The following is a 16,366-nucleotide window of genomic DNA, read 5'->3' on the forward strand; positions in this document are numbered from 1 at the left end:
TGTACACAACTTTTGAGAGAACATTCTTCCTTTATAAAGATGCTAAATTAATATTTTTTTAGCTTGTTTTTAGCTTTTTATGTGCCAGCAAGAACCTACACAGGACTTGTAGGCATCCAACCGTGTTCCTCGAGTACTTTTGTGGGGAGTATAGCGTACCAGACGAATGAATTCAGACTGTTTGATCCTTAGACTGGGGTCAGATTTTGGTCCGCATTGCGCATAGGTCAGACTATTTTCCAGTGAGGGCTGCACTCCACAAGAGCTGCCCTTTGTCACAGATTTTGTTCATTACTTTTATGGATAGAATTTCCAGGTAGAGCCAGGTAATTGAGGGGATTTGGTTAGGTGGCCTCACAACTGAGTATGACACAGCTGGTATCCAAGTTCAGAGTTTCTCACCCAGAAAAGAGTGGAGTGCCATCTCCATGTTCTCCCCCAAGTGGAGGAGTTTCAGTATCTCGTGAACTTGTTCACGAGTGAGGGTGGAATGTGACAACAATGGGCAGATTAGTATGGCGCATGCAGTGGTGCACACTTGGAATCGGTCTGTTGTGGTGAAGAGGACGCTGAACTGAAAGGCAAACTGTCAATTTACGTTCCTACCCTCACCTATGGTCATGAGCTTTGGGTAGTGACCAATAGGACAAGCTTTACAAGTGGCCTAAATTAAGTTCTCTCTGTAGGTTGGCGAGGCTCTCCCTTGGAGACAAGGTCAGAAGCACTGCCATCCAGGAGAAACTTAGAATAGAACTCCTGCTCCAAGAGGAGCCAGATGAGGTGGCTCAGGCATCCTGGGGAGGTGTTTAGGGCACATTCGACCAGTAGAAGGTCTCGAGGAAGACCCAGGACATGTTGGGGAGACTATGTCAACTGGCCTAAGAATGCCTCAGGATCCACCGGGAGAAGCTGGATGAATTTGCTGGAGAGACATGTCTGACATTCCCTGACCTGACATCGGATAAGACAAAGAAGATAGATGGATGGAAATCGGATCAACGGCGAAGCATTTGACACACAGTTCTTGTATGTCATTACACTGTACAGGTACGTATACCCAATGTGTCTATGTAAAAGAAAGAACATATTGAGAATGATGCCTTATTTACTCACGCAAGTGCAAATATACACAAATGTAAAAAGCATTTGTGGAATAGATACAATTTAAGCCATTGTATTTTTTTAAAAACATATTTTCACTTTATAGCATTATGTACAAAGTAATCCACACTTTACTTTCTTGACAGAACCATACATCCCTTTAGTAGGACAAACCTGAATATAACAAGGTCATGATGGATGTTTCTTCCATAGGCATTGAGGACATGTCAGTTGTGTGCAACATCTTAAAGATGAATAATAATAACCTAATAATCTACTTTGTGAGGTCTTTAACATACTGCAAGCCCTGACTAGAATATTCAGCTGCTTTCCTTGGAGCATCTGACAGAGCTGAAATGGACCACCGCACTCCTGCAATAGACAGGAGACATGGTTACTTTCTTTTTAGACTTAGATAACTATTAATAACGCTAAAATGTTACTTGAAACATTACCTGTGTAGTTCATATAGGTTTTAAGATGGGGACTGGTGTTTACAATGGGGAAAGCTGTTCAAAATTCTAACTTGGGAAGTTTGAAGTGATGTTTTCAAGTAAAAACAACTCACCAGAGTTCCAAGTTTGGACAGGAGAGAATTCAACCTTGGGTACTGTTGGGAGTTGAGCCTAAGGAATGCAAGTAAACATCACAGATAATGCTTTTAATGTAAAGATATAGTTGTTTGTTTGAAAATGGTTGAGTATAAACCACAAGGTGTCAGTACCTCCAACCCAAAGTACTTCATCCACTCCTCCACAGCGGGCGGTATGGCTGCTCTGGCTCGTCCCAAGGCCTCAGAGCCCTGTTCACCGCTGCCCAGGAGCCCGGAATCATAGGCGACGTAAACAGCACCCCCTGCAATGGTCACCTTCGTGACCAGTCTGGAAATTAAGAACATTTAAGATGTAGCAAAACTTGTCACAATCATTTATAACAAGAATACAGGATTGTAGCGTTACTTGATTACTCATAATTGTCTTACACTGTGGATTAGCTGGTTGACCCGTGCCATTGATACGAATCTAATGTAAAATACAATAAAGCAGAAATCTAAAACACATAAGAACATTTTAATGTATGTGACCAAAAAAGCTTTCGAAATAAGAACAGCTAATTTTGACATACTACTACAGGGAGACAGAGCTAGATTAGCTAGCTATTTTGGCGTCTCGCTTTATCTTGGGCCTAAATCCTCTACAACGGGTGTAATATGAAACACTTACTTGATCAAAGGAAACATTTTTGCCGCCATGGTCCACAACGACCGCTTCCCTTTCAAACCAACACCGATTCGAAGCTCAACCGTAGCAAAAGTACAGCGTGAAGGGCACTGTATTTGTTTGCAAGGTGGGTGTCAATAAAGCTTCATTCAATCTTCTGGTGAGTTTTACGGCAGATGTCGCAAATAAATATCACTCGCTGTCGTCTCCTCAATTTGGCACATTCTCGATTAACAAGTTCTAATCATTATACTTGTCTTAGTGAAGTTAATTTGTAAAGTCATTTTGTAAATCTTAGTCTCGCTGACAACTAATTAATTTAATTAAATTTAATGTTTCTTTTACCATCCTTCCTTTGCCGTTCTAAATACCTTTTATCGATATTCCATTATTGTAGTGTATACTTTTTTGATACGTATTTATAATTGTTTTCACTTCTTCAAAAACGACGATTAATTGAAAATGCGTGTTCTGACTCGCTCACTTGTTCCTCTTCCAATCCCTACACTTCTGACCAGGGACTGTAAATAGAATAGGATGTGTAAGGTAGCGTTGTAAGTACGCCATGGCGCAGAAGGTTCGCCATGATGGGAAGCAAGAGAGCTGGGCGGGGCAAGGCGAACAACAGTGTACAATGTATTCACTTGCTCTGAGCTGAGTGTAAAATAGTTACGCGCTGTGCGTGCACTTTATGAATGAATGTTATTTACGGAGTACAATTCATATGTATGTGTATATGTATATATACATATAAATGTGTAAAATACATTATACTGCAGACATGTGACTTGCACGTGACAAATCTGGTCTTTTGGACCCCCTACTGCAGCAATTGATGACGTAAAAAATGTACCGAGTACATAAGATGCGATATTTTTGTATTCTGCTCACCGTCATGGCGGCCAAACCTGCGCAGGGCGTACTACGGAAGCTCCTTTACATTAGATTAACCTATCTAACGACAGTGCTGTTTTTATGACGTCAAAGTGCCGAATTTATGTGTGTGAGGGGTGGGAAATATCACCTGAGTCACCTCTCTATCTCTACACAGCATTCTTTACTCAAGCGAAGCTCGCAGTCACACATAAGTGTAAATATATAAACATTAGAATACATTTTATAGAGCATTAATGATATGCAACCACAAAATTGCGAGTTTAGATCTAAAATACCCCCAAGAGAAGTGAGCTAACCCTATGTCCATACGATGCCAATAGTGGTGCCATTATAAAAACATAAATATACAACATTAATGGTTTCCCCTAGTAAACACAATTCTGTCTGAAGGAGGTCAACGGCTATCAAGGTTCAATTAACTTATCGGAACGACACACCCCCTGCAGTTACAAGCCAAGAGGGGAGGGATCAGATAAAAAAAGCTCTGGATTATACGATTCACTCCTTTTGCAAAGTAGCTCGGAAATCCAGGGATTTACTCGTCATTTAATGTAATTCCAAATTAGTGTACAACATGAAAACATTGACAAAAGTCCTGCTAGCAAGTGTTGCTGTTGCATTCCTTGCTGTCAAATGGACTGCACCCACTTTCAAAGCAGGTAAGGTGACTTTCTTCTGCACTTACTTATGTAAGTTTTTCAGACAATATGACGAAAATAAAATGCTTGGTTTATGAGAGGCCAAGCAGTAGTGCTATAATATGTAAATCATTGTCCCACATGAAAAGACATATGATCATCCTGATGATTTTCTCTGGCTTTGGTGTCCATTAAAATGTATTTGCAGTTTTTTGTGGTCCAAATATTAAGGTAAACCATGTTGATTTGTAGAAATTATTATAACATCATAATTTAAAATATGTACAACTTTGTGGTGAATAACAATATCAATAATAACATTATACATCATTTAAAAACAGATGCTGAGTATTGTTATTATTATATTATTATTATTTATTTGCCTTGAGCTATCACTGGATCATATCAAAGATTATTTGTAATTTTGGAATTATATTTTGTTTAAAAGTGCGCTTCATAAATATAATAACAATAATAATTATTGTAATTATGATTTTTATTACTAATTAAGTAAGCTTACTAAATAAAAATCTTGGATTTCTTTACATTTATTTATAAACATGACCCTTCATTGTTCATATGATAAGAAAAATGCCTATACTGTACTGTGGTGGTTGAATGCATGGCCCCTCCAGCAACAATTACAAGCGAAACGCCTGCATACTGAATGTGATCTTCTTTCGTCTTCTTCCGTCCAGGTGATGGGAAGTTACAGATTACTATACTCTCCACTAAATACAGTATCTGTCTTTGGAGAACACGTTACCACTGGGTGATATTTGCAGGGAAGTTTAACATTACCCAGCGGATAAATTGGTGAAGAGATGCTCAAAGTGAGCGTGTAACCGCACATTATTCGACATGCTTGTGACTGTAGAGTGCATACTGCATTTATTTAACACGATTTGAGAATGTAGCCTTCAGTCCAGCATCTGCAGGCATTTGAATTACACAGTGGGGAAGTCATTGGGCTTGCACGTATGCATGTCTAATACAGGGTATGTCTATAGGGCTGGTTGCAAAGCATGCATAATGCCTGCAAGACTAATTAAACACTGGTTACCAGTCACTGCTAACTGGCGATAAGATCGTATAATTTGTAAAAGCAGAGTGGGAAACTGGTCAAAGTACAAGATTATAAAACTGCATCTGTGTAAACAGGCAAATATGTGCAAGTGTATCCCGCCAAAGCGTTGGACCTTAACCTACAGTCAAGCTACTTCTCACTTCTATTAGTATTATCACTTTCTATTAGTATTAGTGTCAGTTATTAGGAAAACTTGTTGCTCTATTAGTGGCACATTTATTCTATTGTATATGGTTATCTTGGAATCTTTCTTTAAATTTGTATTAGTTTAAACTCCCGTCCGTCAATAGCAAAAACACTGAAATATAAAGACAGAATTGTCCAGTTTCATCATTAAGTCTTGGTTTAATTTGCTCATTCTTTTATGATTTTATTATAGGTTAACAGAAAAAGTGACCAAATCTGCTGGGTCAAAAATATACATACAGCAATGCTAATATTTGGTTACATGTCCCCTGGCCATTTTCACTTCAATTAGGTGCTTTTGGTAGCCATCCACAAGCTTCCGGTTGAATCTTTGACCGCTCCTTTAGACAGAATTGGTGCAGTTTTGTTAAATTTGAATTGGACTTGTTTCTTCGCCATTGTCCACATGTTCTCAAAAGTCAGGACTTTGGGAAGGCCGTTCTAAAACCGTAATTCTAGCACGATTTAGCCATTCCATTACCACTTTTGATGGATGTTTGGGGTCAATGTCCTGTTGGAACAATCTACTGCGTCCAAGACCCAACTTTAAGGCTGATGATTTTAGAAGAATTTGAAGGTACTCCTCTTTCTTCATTATCCAATTTACTCTTTGTAAAGCACCAGTTGAATTGGCAGCAAAACAGCCCCACAACATGATACTATCACCACCATGCTTGATGGTAGGCATGGTGTTCTTCGAGTTAAAGGCCTCACCTTTTCTCCTCCAAACATTGCCGGGCATTGTGACCAAACAGCTCAATTTCTGTTTCGTCTGACTAGAGAACTTTCCTCCAGAAGGTCTTGTCTTTGTTCATGTGACCAGAAACAAACTTCAGTCGAGCCTTAAGGTGCCGCTTTTGGAGCAAAGGCTTCTTTCTTGCACGGCATTCTCTCAATCCAGAGCGATGCAAAACACGCTTGACTGTGGACACTGACACTTGTGTTCCAGCAGCTTCTAATTCTTGGCAGATCTGCTTTTTGATGGTTCTCGGTTTTCACCTTCCTGACCCATTTTTTTTCTCAGCAGCAAATGATGGCTTGCATTTGCTTCCTGATCGTGACAAACAGTGCCATGCACATTATACTTACACACAACTGTTTGCACTGTTGCTCTTGGGACCTGCAGCTGCTTTGAAATGGCTCCAAGTGCCTTTCCTGACTTGTTCGAGTCAATGATTCGCTTTTTCAGATCCGTGCTGAGCTCCTTTGACTTTCCTATTGTAGCGTTTGTGGGTGTTTGTATCCAATGAGCCCTATTTAAATGGTCTCAGTGAAGTCACCGGCTGTACTCGCTCATAATCACTCACAAGATGTTATAAAGCTTATTTCATTTACACAACTTTCTAAGGCATCAAAATGGCTAATTCATGTTGCTGTATGTATATTTTTGACCCAGCAGATTTGGTCACTTTTTCTGTTAACCTATAATAAAAGAACGAAATTTCATGAATGTTTTTTGTAACAAAGAAGTATCTGTTCCCATCACTCTATCAGAGAAAAATCAGAGTTGTAGAAATTACTGGAAACTCAAGAGAGCTATGATATTATCATCTTTATAAGTGTATGTAAACTTTTGACCGCAACTGTACCATGCCAATGTTTACAGCTCCTGTTGTTGGTTAATTAGACTTATGTAAACATGACTTAACTGATTTACCTCAAAATTTTATCTAGGTGCACCCAAAAGGCTTACAGTAGTATGAAAAAGTATGGCCACCCCTGATAATTTTCAAGATTTTCCTTTACAAATCACTGGTTGCTGTGATCAGCAATTCCAGTTAAATATATCATGTAGCACTGCATCTCTGGAGAAGGCAAAGTTTGACGTCTTTGACTTCAGCTCATCAAAAATAAGTGTTGCATCTGTATATTTGTTGAGTGTTGTTAGAACATACGTATAAAAATATAGTAGATGTAATAAGCATTTATAGTCATAAATAAGACCCATGTTCGTGGGTGTTGTTATAAATGTATTCCCTAGGGGAGCTGAGTGCCGGGCGGACAGGTAGTGATGTTGGGGTTCAGAGTTCAGTTTTAGCTAGTCATTGGTTACTGCAGCAACAGTAGTGTTTTTATTAGGGATTTTTATTTGGGATTATTATGTCTGTTGTGAGATAATCAAGTAAATAATAATGTAACATTACTGACACCTAGTGACCAGTGGAGGTTACACTATATCATAATTTATTTGAATGTGTCTTCTGAATGTCTTATACTTGCATTTTATTTTATTTTGCCAATTTTATGCTTAAATTAGGCAAAAATTGGTTTGCTCCAACAGTATGTTTCAATTAGTAATGGGCCGTATTCAACCACAAAACAGCATCATTTATTCATTGACATATTTTTTTAAATGTCATAGAGTGAAGCTGTGAAATTCGATCCCTTTCATTGATGACCATTATCCTAAATCATAACATCATAACATAATCATAACTGCTTTTTACATACAAAAAAAACACTGCTCCCCCAAGCTCAACAAAAGGGTGCTGGTAAATATGGTTTGGTTATTTTTGGAGCCAAACTGTAGCATTTGACTTTATTCCAGAATCCCTCCGAGGTGCCAAGGTCTTGGTGACTGGCGCCAGCACTGGCATTGGTGAACAAATGGCCTATCACTACGCCGCCTTCGGTGCCCAGATTGTTATTACAGCTAGGAGAGAAAAAGTCTTACAGCAGGTAAGTTAAAAGATGATCTTTAGAGTTAACAACTCTCATAGTTGACTCTCATCCTGGCCTCTAGGTGGTGGAAAAGTGCCTGAGCTTAGGAGCCCAGAAGGCCGTGTACATGGCAGCGGATATGTCTAGTGAATCAGACCCAGACAGAGTGGTAGAGTTCGCTGTAGAGCAGTTAGGAGGTCTGGATTACCTCGTTCTCAACCACATTGGTCCGAGTCCCTTCAGCATGTGGGAGGGAGATGTACAGCACCTTCTGTGGCTGATGAAGGTAATAACACACTTAGGCGTAACTGTAGTCAGTACTTCCTGGTTCGGTGAGAATGGCAAACAGATGGGATGGTGCCATTTTTCATACTGGTTGGTGATCGTTAATTCCTGTATATGGAACTTTTTTCCACATCTCCATTACAATGTAATCTTTGGGCCATAAACCACCACTGTGCAAAGTTTCCCAAAATTCTAGCCCCCGTGCCCTCGTGAGGATAAGCAGTAGAAAATGAATGAATACATCAGTAATCATATTTAGTTACTTTGCAGCACTGTGGCATCCCTGTGTATAAATGTGTGTCCTTCCGTAAAGGTCAACTTCCTGAGTTATGCTCAGATGGCCTGGAAAGGTCTCCCTTTCCTGGAGCAAAATAAAGGCAAGCTTGTGGTCGTGTCATCTCTTTTAGGTAAGTAACTGCACGACTGTTATTGCATATTGTGTAATGATAATAATGGTAATGTTGTTGTTGATGCTTCACAGGTAAAATAACCAGTCCTTTTGTGGCTCCATACACCTCAACCAAATTTGCATTGAATGGCTTCTTTGGGACTTTACGTCATGAGCTGGCCCTGAAGAAGAGCAATGTATCCATCTCCATATGCACACTGGGCCTCATTGACACTGACGCAGCCATGGAGAAAGTCAAGTATGTCTACAGAACAAAACAAAATGGCCAATATAAAAGCCCTATTACTTCATCCTTTGGAACACACCCACCTGTTTTCAATACAGTTAATGTAACTGATAGAATTGCCATATTGACAGGTATCTTATTGATAAACAATGACAAACAAGAGCAATGACGACAAATGTTAAACATACTTAATTAAGAAATACTAGAAGACAGCCGAGAAGAAGATAGCCTTTTCGCTGTCCTGACTTGACTTACTGATCTTTAAAGGCTTACAACAAAGCAATTTATCTCACGAGACAACAAAACCATAAAAAAGTGTGTCATTTTGGTGATTTTGCGTTCAAATCACACGTTAAGAGACATAAAAATACATGCAAACCTATAACAATCATGTAGAGTATTATTAACTGTAAAGCACTGATTACTACAGCACAACCATACAAAGAAAAAAAAAATTCCCATTTTTTCTCAGCAGACGTTTGCACATATTGCTTAAAAAGAAAAATGTGCAGAGACCACACAAAAAGTGCCAAGTGAATTATTCATCCATTTTTTTAAATCCTAGGGGTGTCACTAACATGCCAGCCTACCCCGCCAGTGAAGCAGCATTGAAAATCATCATGACAGGAGCTACCGGAGAGCGGGAGCTGTTCTACCCGTGGTACACCTACATCGTCACACTTACTAAAGACTTCTTCCCCTCCATCAGCGACTATGTAATACAAAGCTCCTACAACAATATCCCATAAAAACATGGAATGAGTGTGTACTTTGACTTGATATTTAGAGGGGACCTATTATGCAAATGTTTTGGCTCTTTGTATTGAGTTGTGGACTGCCATTGAGCGTCTACACACGATGACCAGCACAGAAAGCTTTCTAGTTCTTCCAGAATCTGCACCTATTCAGCTGTATTTCTTCTGATTTAATGTTTCCCGTGAAAACGGTCTGTTTTAATTTATTCCACCAATGGCCCGCCTAAAGGCACACCCGCTCTGCTGTGGTTGGTCACACTTCCGAGTGCTTAGAAGGATAGACGATTTGTGCTACTAGCTGCAAAACTAACTTTATAGGAGTTGATAATAAATAGTCATGTGTCTTTTTAACCTGCTTTTAACATACATCCATATGTGTTGGATATTTTTGTTTTTTTTCTACATTTACTTAATACCAAGGTACTTATATAATTACACTTCTGGTTGGATGCTAACTGCATTTTGTTGCCCTGTACCAGTGACATGAGCAATAACAATAAAGTTGAATCTAATCTAAACTAATCTAATCTAATCTAATCTAATCTAATCTAATCTAATCTAATCTAATCCCGAATCTGATCTGGAAATAGAGACTGGACAGTCCGGAGTTTCTCAGGAAAGAGGTTACTTCAGGACGTCTTCAAGAATTGTAAAAAAATGTGACTTTCCCTTACGAGTCATTGCTAACAACATAAACAGACAAGCAGAGCTTGGGGGATGGCAGAGAGCTATCTGACTTACAGCCATGCCCATATAAGGAAGTCCTCTCCTCTGTGGCATCTCAAAGGCAGTTTTACAACTCCTTCTAAAACCGAGCTTTTCGAGCCATACCAAACTTTTTTCATGGCTCACTTCCTAATGCGCAAACCTCATTATCTGAAACTTTGGCATTGTTTAACATGACAATACAACATTATAACAATAAGGCGCCCCCTTTAAGTTACAGTGCTGTGAAAACGTGTTGGCGCCCTTCCTGATTTCTTTTTTTTTATGTTTGTCACACTTAAATGTTTCAAATCATCAAACAAATTTAAATATGAGTCACACAACAGAACAAAAAATGCATTTTTTAAATGAAATGTTTTATTACTAAGGGAGAAAACAAATCCAACCTATATGGCCCTATTTTTGCTTGAGATTAATTGAGATCAATCAGTCTGGAAAAGGTTATGAAGCCATTTCTAAAGCTATGGAACTCCAGCGAACAGTGTCCACAAATGGCAAAAACATGTAACAGTGGTCAACCATCCCAGGAGTGGCTGGCCAACCAAAATTACCCCAAGAGCGCAGCAACAACAGACACAAGTTTAATTTTTTGGAAATTAATACAGCGTTTCTGAATATCAGACCAACAGTAAAATATGGTGGAGGTGGTGTGATGGTCTGGGGCTGTTTTACTGCTTCTGGACTTGATAATCATCTGTTTGTGACCTCAAGCTGAAACCAACTTGGGTTCTGCAGCAAGACAATGATCCAAAACTAACTGAAGAAAAACAAAGGAGTGGCCTAGTAAAAGTCCTGACCTGAATCCTATTGAGATGCTGTGGCATGACCTTAAAAAATTCATGCTGGAAAACCCTTGAATGTGGCAGAGTTATAACAATTCTGCAAAGACGAATGGGCCAAAATTCCTCCACAGTGTTGTAGGAGACTCATTGCAAGTTATCGCAAACCCTTGATTTAGTTGTTGCTGCTAAGGGTGGCCCAACCAGTTATTAGGTTTAGGGGGCAATCACTTTTCGCACAGGGATATGTCTGTTAGGATTTTTTTCTCTCTTAATCATAAAGTGTTTCAGTCTGTTCTGTAAGAGAAAAACAGTTTACTTTGATGTTACTTCCGTTATGTAAATACCTAACACTTCTGTCTTGGAGGGAATGCATGAGCTCATAAGCACATACAGTAAAGCAACTATAAAAAATATGTCTGAGTGAAGAATGTCAATGAATAAATATTGTGCTGAAATGACTGCTCTTGTGGTTTTCTTCTTCTGTATTAATTGCAACAAATGATTACTGTATTTGAATACAGTAAATCATTTGTAAGGCAGAATTAAATATGAAGTTGATGTTGGTCATATTTACAGTGTCACGTACAATTATTTATAACAGGCTTAGCAAATGGCTACATCACAGACATGAATGAAAATACAGTGACTATATGAAAGATGTATTTCATATGCGTGCATGGCGTTGCTGTATGTGTTCCATCCACAAAGATGTCTTGTGTCTGTCACTGGGTCATCAGGTGGACTGGTGCATGTCTCCACTGACCTCGTCATCACACATTTGTTAGGTGTGCAAGGATGATCTCCATTGCCATGTCACTAACCCTTTCAAAGAAAATTTCTTTCTCTCTTTCTCAATGATGTCAACACAAAAGACCTACACTATAAACTTTGTAAAGAATGCAAATATAATAGTTTTAATATACTAAAGATAATAATGACTGCCGCAGGTATGTGGAACCACCATGGAACCATCACTGATGGCCTCCAAACCTTCTCCTTTGGCTTCCTGCACATCATCATTATTTCACCTGCCCTCCAGCTTGATACAGTGAAAGATGCTACATTGTTATAGTACATCATATAAATCATATATGGCATCAAATAATACATATATTGTTGCTGATCATAGTGTTGTACAAATGACCAAAGTAGGCAAACAGTAATAACTAAATAAAGGAGCTATTAATATTTCTACAATTTAATATAACAACTTTGCTTCGAAATGTTAATTTTGTTTGTTCGCTTTCACTTTCGTTATGTTACTACTTAAGTCGCGATCAAAGGCAGATGTAATTCTGTAAAGACGTCACAGGGTAAACATGAGACCACGTGACACAACCAGGAAGTGTGAGGAAGGCGAGACCGTCTGAATTCACAAGGCTAGTACGCGGCTGGAGGAGGAGCCTACGAACGTCTGGCCTTCGTAGACCGGGTAAGCTACTGGCCTAGTAGGATGCAGACCCCGAATTCAAATGCAGCCAGCGTCTATCTCCCTGTCCAAAAGTGGGCGCTCTAATCAGTACCTTTAATGTCCATATGAGGGCAGTAGTGCCAAGGCAGTTAAGGACTGTACAGTAGTCCACGTTTCCAAACACTTCAAAACCATATTCATTTTAAGTCCATACCAAAAATTCATTGAAAAACATTTAATTTTAAAATAATCAAAAACTGCAATTTTCCAAACATCTAAGCCTAACTGCATCGATACTCCCTTTCTTATTATTTTATTTTTCACCATCCCAGTATCATAATGTTGTCATTCTAAAGGAAGCTGACCACGGTAGTGATTGCAGACTTCCAGCAGAGCAGTGCTTTCTCACTGGGTTCCTTTTGTGTCTTTGTTCGCTTGGGTCCAAAGGCACCACAGGCATCCTGTGAAGCTGTTGGATTAATCCATCCTTGGTGGTCTTGGCTTTATTGTCCTACTTCCTAGAGGGTACCCTGCTGATAGAAAGCAAAGGGTGGCATGGGGTCGGGGTCGGGGTTCTACTGTATATCAGAAGTGAGTTGTCATTGTCATAAAAAAAGATGGAAAAGGTAAACAAAATTCAAAACAATGTTTTGGGGGTTTTTTTTTGCTGAAAGTTTCACCTGCAGATGTTGCCAGGTTTGGTCACGCGGAGCAGCAGAAAAAAACTATCCAATATTTGAGTGGGGGTAATGTGTCTCTGCTGGGCATAGGAAATGTTCTGGCATTGTTGTTTTGAAAGTGAAGAAATTGAAAACGAGCATCTGATTTTTTCCATAGGTCATTTTTTGGTGATTAGTTGTGAAAACGGCTCGTCTCGCCCAAAGTCTCAAAGCCTGATAGGCTTCGGCATACTCTCATGATCCTGGTGAGGTTAAGTGGCATAGAAAAAGGATGAATGAATGGATGGATGGATAGTTGTGAACAATAACATGAGCAATATGTGCAAATATGCCATTGTGGTATCATTTGAGGCAATGTTTGTCTGAAATGTTTGTCTGGTGACTGATTGTAAACAGAACCATGTGTGAATTGTGGATAAGTACGTTTATCATTAATTTTAATAGTTTTATTATTTTACTTTTTTGATTGTTTAAACCATCCATACATTTTCTGTACTGCTTATCCTCACGAGGGTCGCAGGCATGCTGGAGCCTATCCCAGCTATGTTTGGGCGAGAGGCAGGGTACACCCTGGACTGGTCGCCAGCCAATCACAGGGCACATATATGTAGACAAACAACCATTCACATTCATACCTATGGACAATTTGGAGTCACCAATTAACCTAACATGTTTTTGGAATGTGGGAGGAAGCCGGAATACCCGGAGAAAACCCACGCATGCACGGGAAGAACATGCAAACTCCATACTAAGATGCCCGAGCGCAGAATCGAACCCAGTATCCTAGCTGTCCGTTTTCACATATAATGGTGTCCTGTTTTTCTGTTGTTATATATTAGCTTGGCTATATTGGAAATCACCTCGTTACCTCCACATACTTCATACTGGAAGGTCTGGGTTGGAATCTGTTGGATTTCTCTCTGTGGAGTTTAAATGTTCTCCCCGTGGGTGTGTGTGGGTTTTCTCCAGGCACATTCCCCACATTCCTAAAATATGCATGTCAGGTTAATTGGAGACTGTAAATTGTATGAAAGTATGAATGTGAGTTTGAATGCTTGAGTATGTGTGCACTGCGATTGGCCCTGCCTTTGCCCAAAGTCAGCTGGAATAGGCTCCAGCATAGCCCTGTGAACCTTGTGAGGACAAGTGGTATAGAGAGTCAATGAACGGTCATTTATTTATCTAATAAAATAATTAAATGTATTATATTCATCATGCTGATATGACCTACCTAACTTGTAAAAAGTATCAGTATCAGATCGCATATCAGCCTGAATTTTACTGAGTATCAGATTAGACAGGCATTTTTCTGCCTTCCTTCCACATTGTTATTCTATGAAAAAGGGAATGGAATAGTGTGACAAAGTTGTCCTGGTACTTATCTGCCTTCAGAGGTAGTACTCTCTATTGTTACTCTTTGCAGAGTTCTGTATAAAAGGCACATGTGAATAAATAACAGATCTTCCATTATGACTTGAAATCTGTCATGTCAACAGTCCAATATAACAAATTATACAACCGACACTATTGTGATATGTCAATTGATATGACTGATAGGGTTAGTTATGAAATGCATGTTCTCTTTGTCCTTATCTCAATACTCGCCATAATTTGAGACGCTTGTGGTGATAGTTTAATCCCACTGTGGGAGACAAAGAAAAAAAAAAGTCTTGTTCTTTTATCTGTCACAAATATGGTGCTGGGGCCTCCCGGCTAGGAGCAGTAATGGCCTCGGAGAACAGCCACAAACACCTGCAACAGATTAGTGTCCATAATGCTGGGTAATAAATCCTCTCACCCTTCTAGAGCATCTCCATCTCGCATATTGCAGAGGAATTGGGTTGTAGCATACTTTATTTACTGTATATTAGGTTATGCACATGTGGATTAATATAGCTGCGGCACAGATTAGCATATCAATACTACACATGTAAAATCAAATGAAATACAAATGTAGTTTTATATACAAGCCAGCTATATTTGCTTGCTCATGCAGCAGAAATGTAATTTGCCAGGATAGAAATACAGGTCCTTCATTCATGGTAATAGTTCTGTACACCTCAACCAATCAAACGGCAGCATCAATTTACGATTCTACGTTGTCGTGCTTCTTTGAGCATGAAGGATAAAGGGTCCATAATCCTCTATCTAGGGGTCAAACAATAGAAAAAAAAGTCAGGCTTGGCACACCTGAAGAAATGTCAGTATAAATACTTTAAATATTAGTATGGTAGCAAATTAGACAAGTAATTGTAGTTCATTTTTAAAATGTCAATTATGTTTCCAATGTTTTGGAAAAATATGCATGCTAGGTTAATTGGTGACTCCAAATTGTCCATAGGTATGAATGTGAGTGTGAATGGTTGTTTGTCTATATGTGCCCTGTGATTGGCTGGCGACCAGTCCAGGGTGTACCCCGCCTCTCGCCCGAAGACAGCTGGGATAGGCTCCAGCACCCCTGCGACCCTCGTGAGGATAAGCGGTAGAAAATGAATGAATGAATGAACTAATTAATCTGGTCTTATTCTGACACAGTATAAGTCAGGGAGTTATGAGGATCTAGTAATGACCACCTATTATTAATCAAATAAAACCAAACAAACAGATGAATTATTACCTCCGGGAAGTATAATGTTTACTTTTTACCTCTTCAAGTTAAATTCTGCCATTGAACCGCAACATTGTGTGAGGCGATAATTTTGAAAAGAATGTTAATCTTCCTGAATAACGAGCTTGTGCATGACCTCTGAAAAGTTTTCACAAAACATTGAGCTACGATAACAAAAGGGCGAGAGCGAGGAAGAGGAACGGCAGGGGCGACACAGGGGAGGGAGGGTGGTTTGTGTGGGGTTCATGTTGGAAAACCTGTGAAAGGGAGTGCCAGCGTGAATAAAAAGTGTGGGTGTGAGAAGGTGACTGAAGTGGCCCTGTGGCCCCTGACCTCCCTCCCCCAAGATCCATTCTCAGTGGCACAATGGTTGACACCTGTGTCCTTTCAGTAACACCGCTATTATTATTTATATCAGTCGCTCGGCTAAGCGAGGGGGGGGGGGGGTGAAAAAGGCACACCAGCACCTTAAAACTCATTGTCTTTTAGCTCAAGGGCCAATATTATAGAAAGTAAACTTTGATATACTTTAGAGAAGTAAGCGTGTATAGCAGGATCAATTTAATATCCACTGAAAATGGCTCAACACAGCTCTTATTGCCTCATAAGTGAGTAGCAAGGTTATTGTGCCTAGTCTTTAGCTAGGCATGATGGCAGTAGCACTGTTATTCCCAGTGGGAATAACATCTGTGTC

General features: G+C 39.5%; 2 protein-coding genes across 2 annotated transcripts; one reads left to right on the forward strand and one right to left on the reverse strand.

The window, feature by feature from the left end:
* Nucleotides 1-1,087: 1,087 nt before the first annotated feature.
* On the reverse strand, nucleotides 1,088-2,501 carry micos13 (mitochondrial contact site and cristae organizing system subunit 13). Its single transcript, XM_058073771.2, has 4 exons — nucleotides 2,325-2,501; nucleotides 1,826-1,982; nucleotides 1,670-1,727; nucleotides 1,088-1,473 (listed from the first exon to the last, which is right to left on the reverse strand). The coding sequence occupies exons 1-4, from the start codon at nucleotides 2,351-2,353 to the stop codon at nucleotides 1,376-1,378; spliced, it is 342 nt and encodes a 113-aa protein (XP_057929754.2). The 5' UTR covers nucleotides 2,354-2,501; the 3' UTR covers nucleotides 1,088-1,375.
* A 1,146-nt stretch (nucleotides 2,502-3,647) lies between these two features.
* hsd11b1la (hydroxysteroid (11-beta) dehydrogenase 1-like a) lies at nucleotides 3,648-10,003 on the forward strand. The gene is made up of 6 exons (XM_058074097.2): nucleotides 3,648-3,877; nucleotides 7,678-7,808; nucleotides 7,873-8,076; nucleotides 8,389-8,482; nucleotides 8,557-8,722; nucleotides 9,276-10,003. The coding sequence occupies exons 1-6, from the start codon at nucleotides 3,793-3,795 to the stop codon at nucleotides 9,457-9,459; spliced, it is 864 nt and encodes a 287-aa protein (XP_057930080.2). The 5' UTR covers nucleotides 3,648-3,792; the 3' UTR covers nucleotides 9,460-10,003.
* Nucleotides 10,004-16,366: the final 6,363 nt, after the last annotated feature.

Source organism: Doryrhamphus excisus, linkage group LG4, assembly GCF_037039965.1.
Source record: "Doryrhamphus excisus strain RoL-2023G ecotype Guam linkage group LG4, RoL_Dexc_Guam_v1.1, whole genome shotgun sequence".
NCBI classification, from domain to species: Eukaryota; Metazoa; Chordata; class Actinopteri; order Syngnathiformes; family Syngnathidae; genus Doryrhamphus; species Doryrhamphus excisus.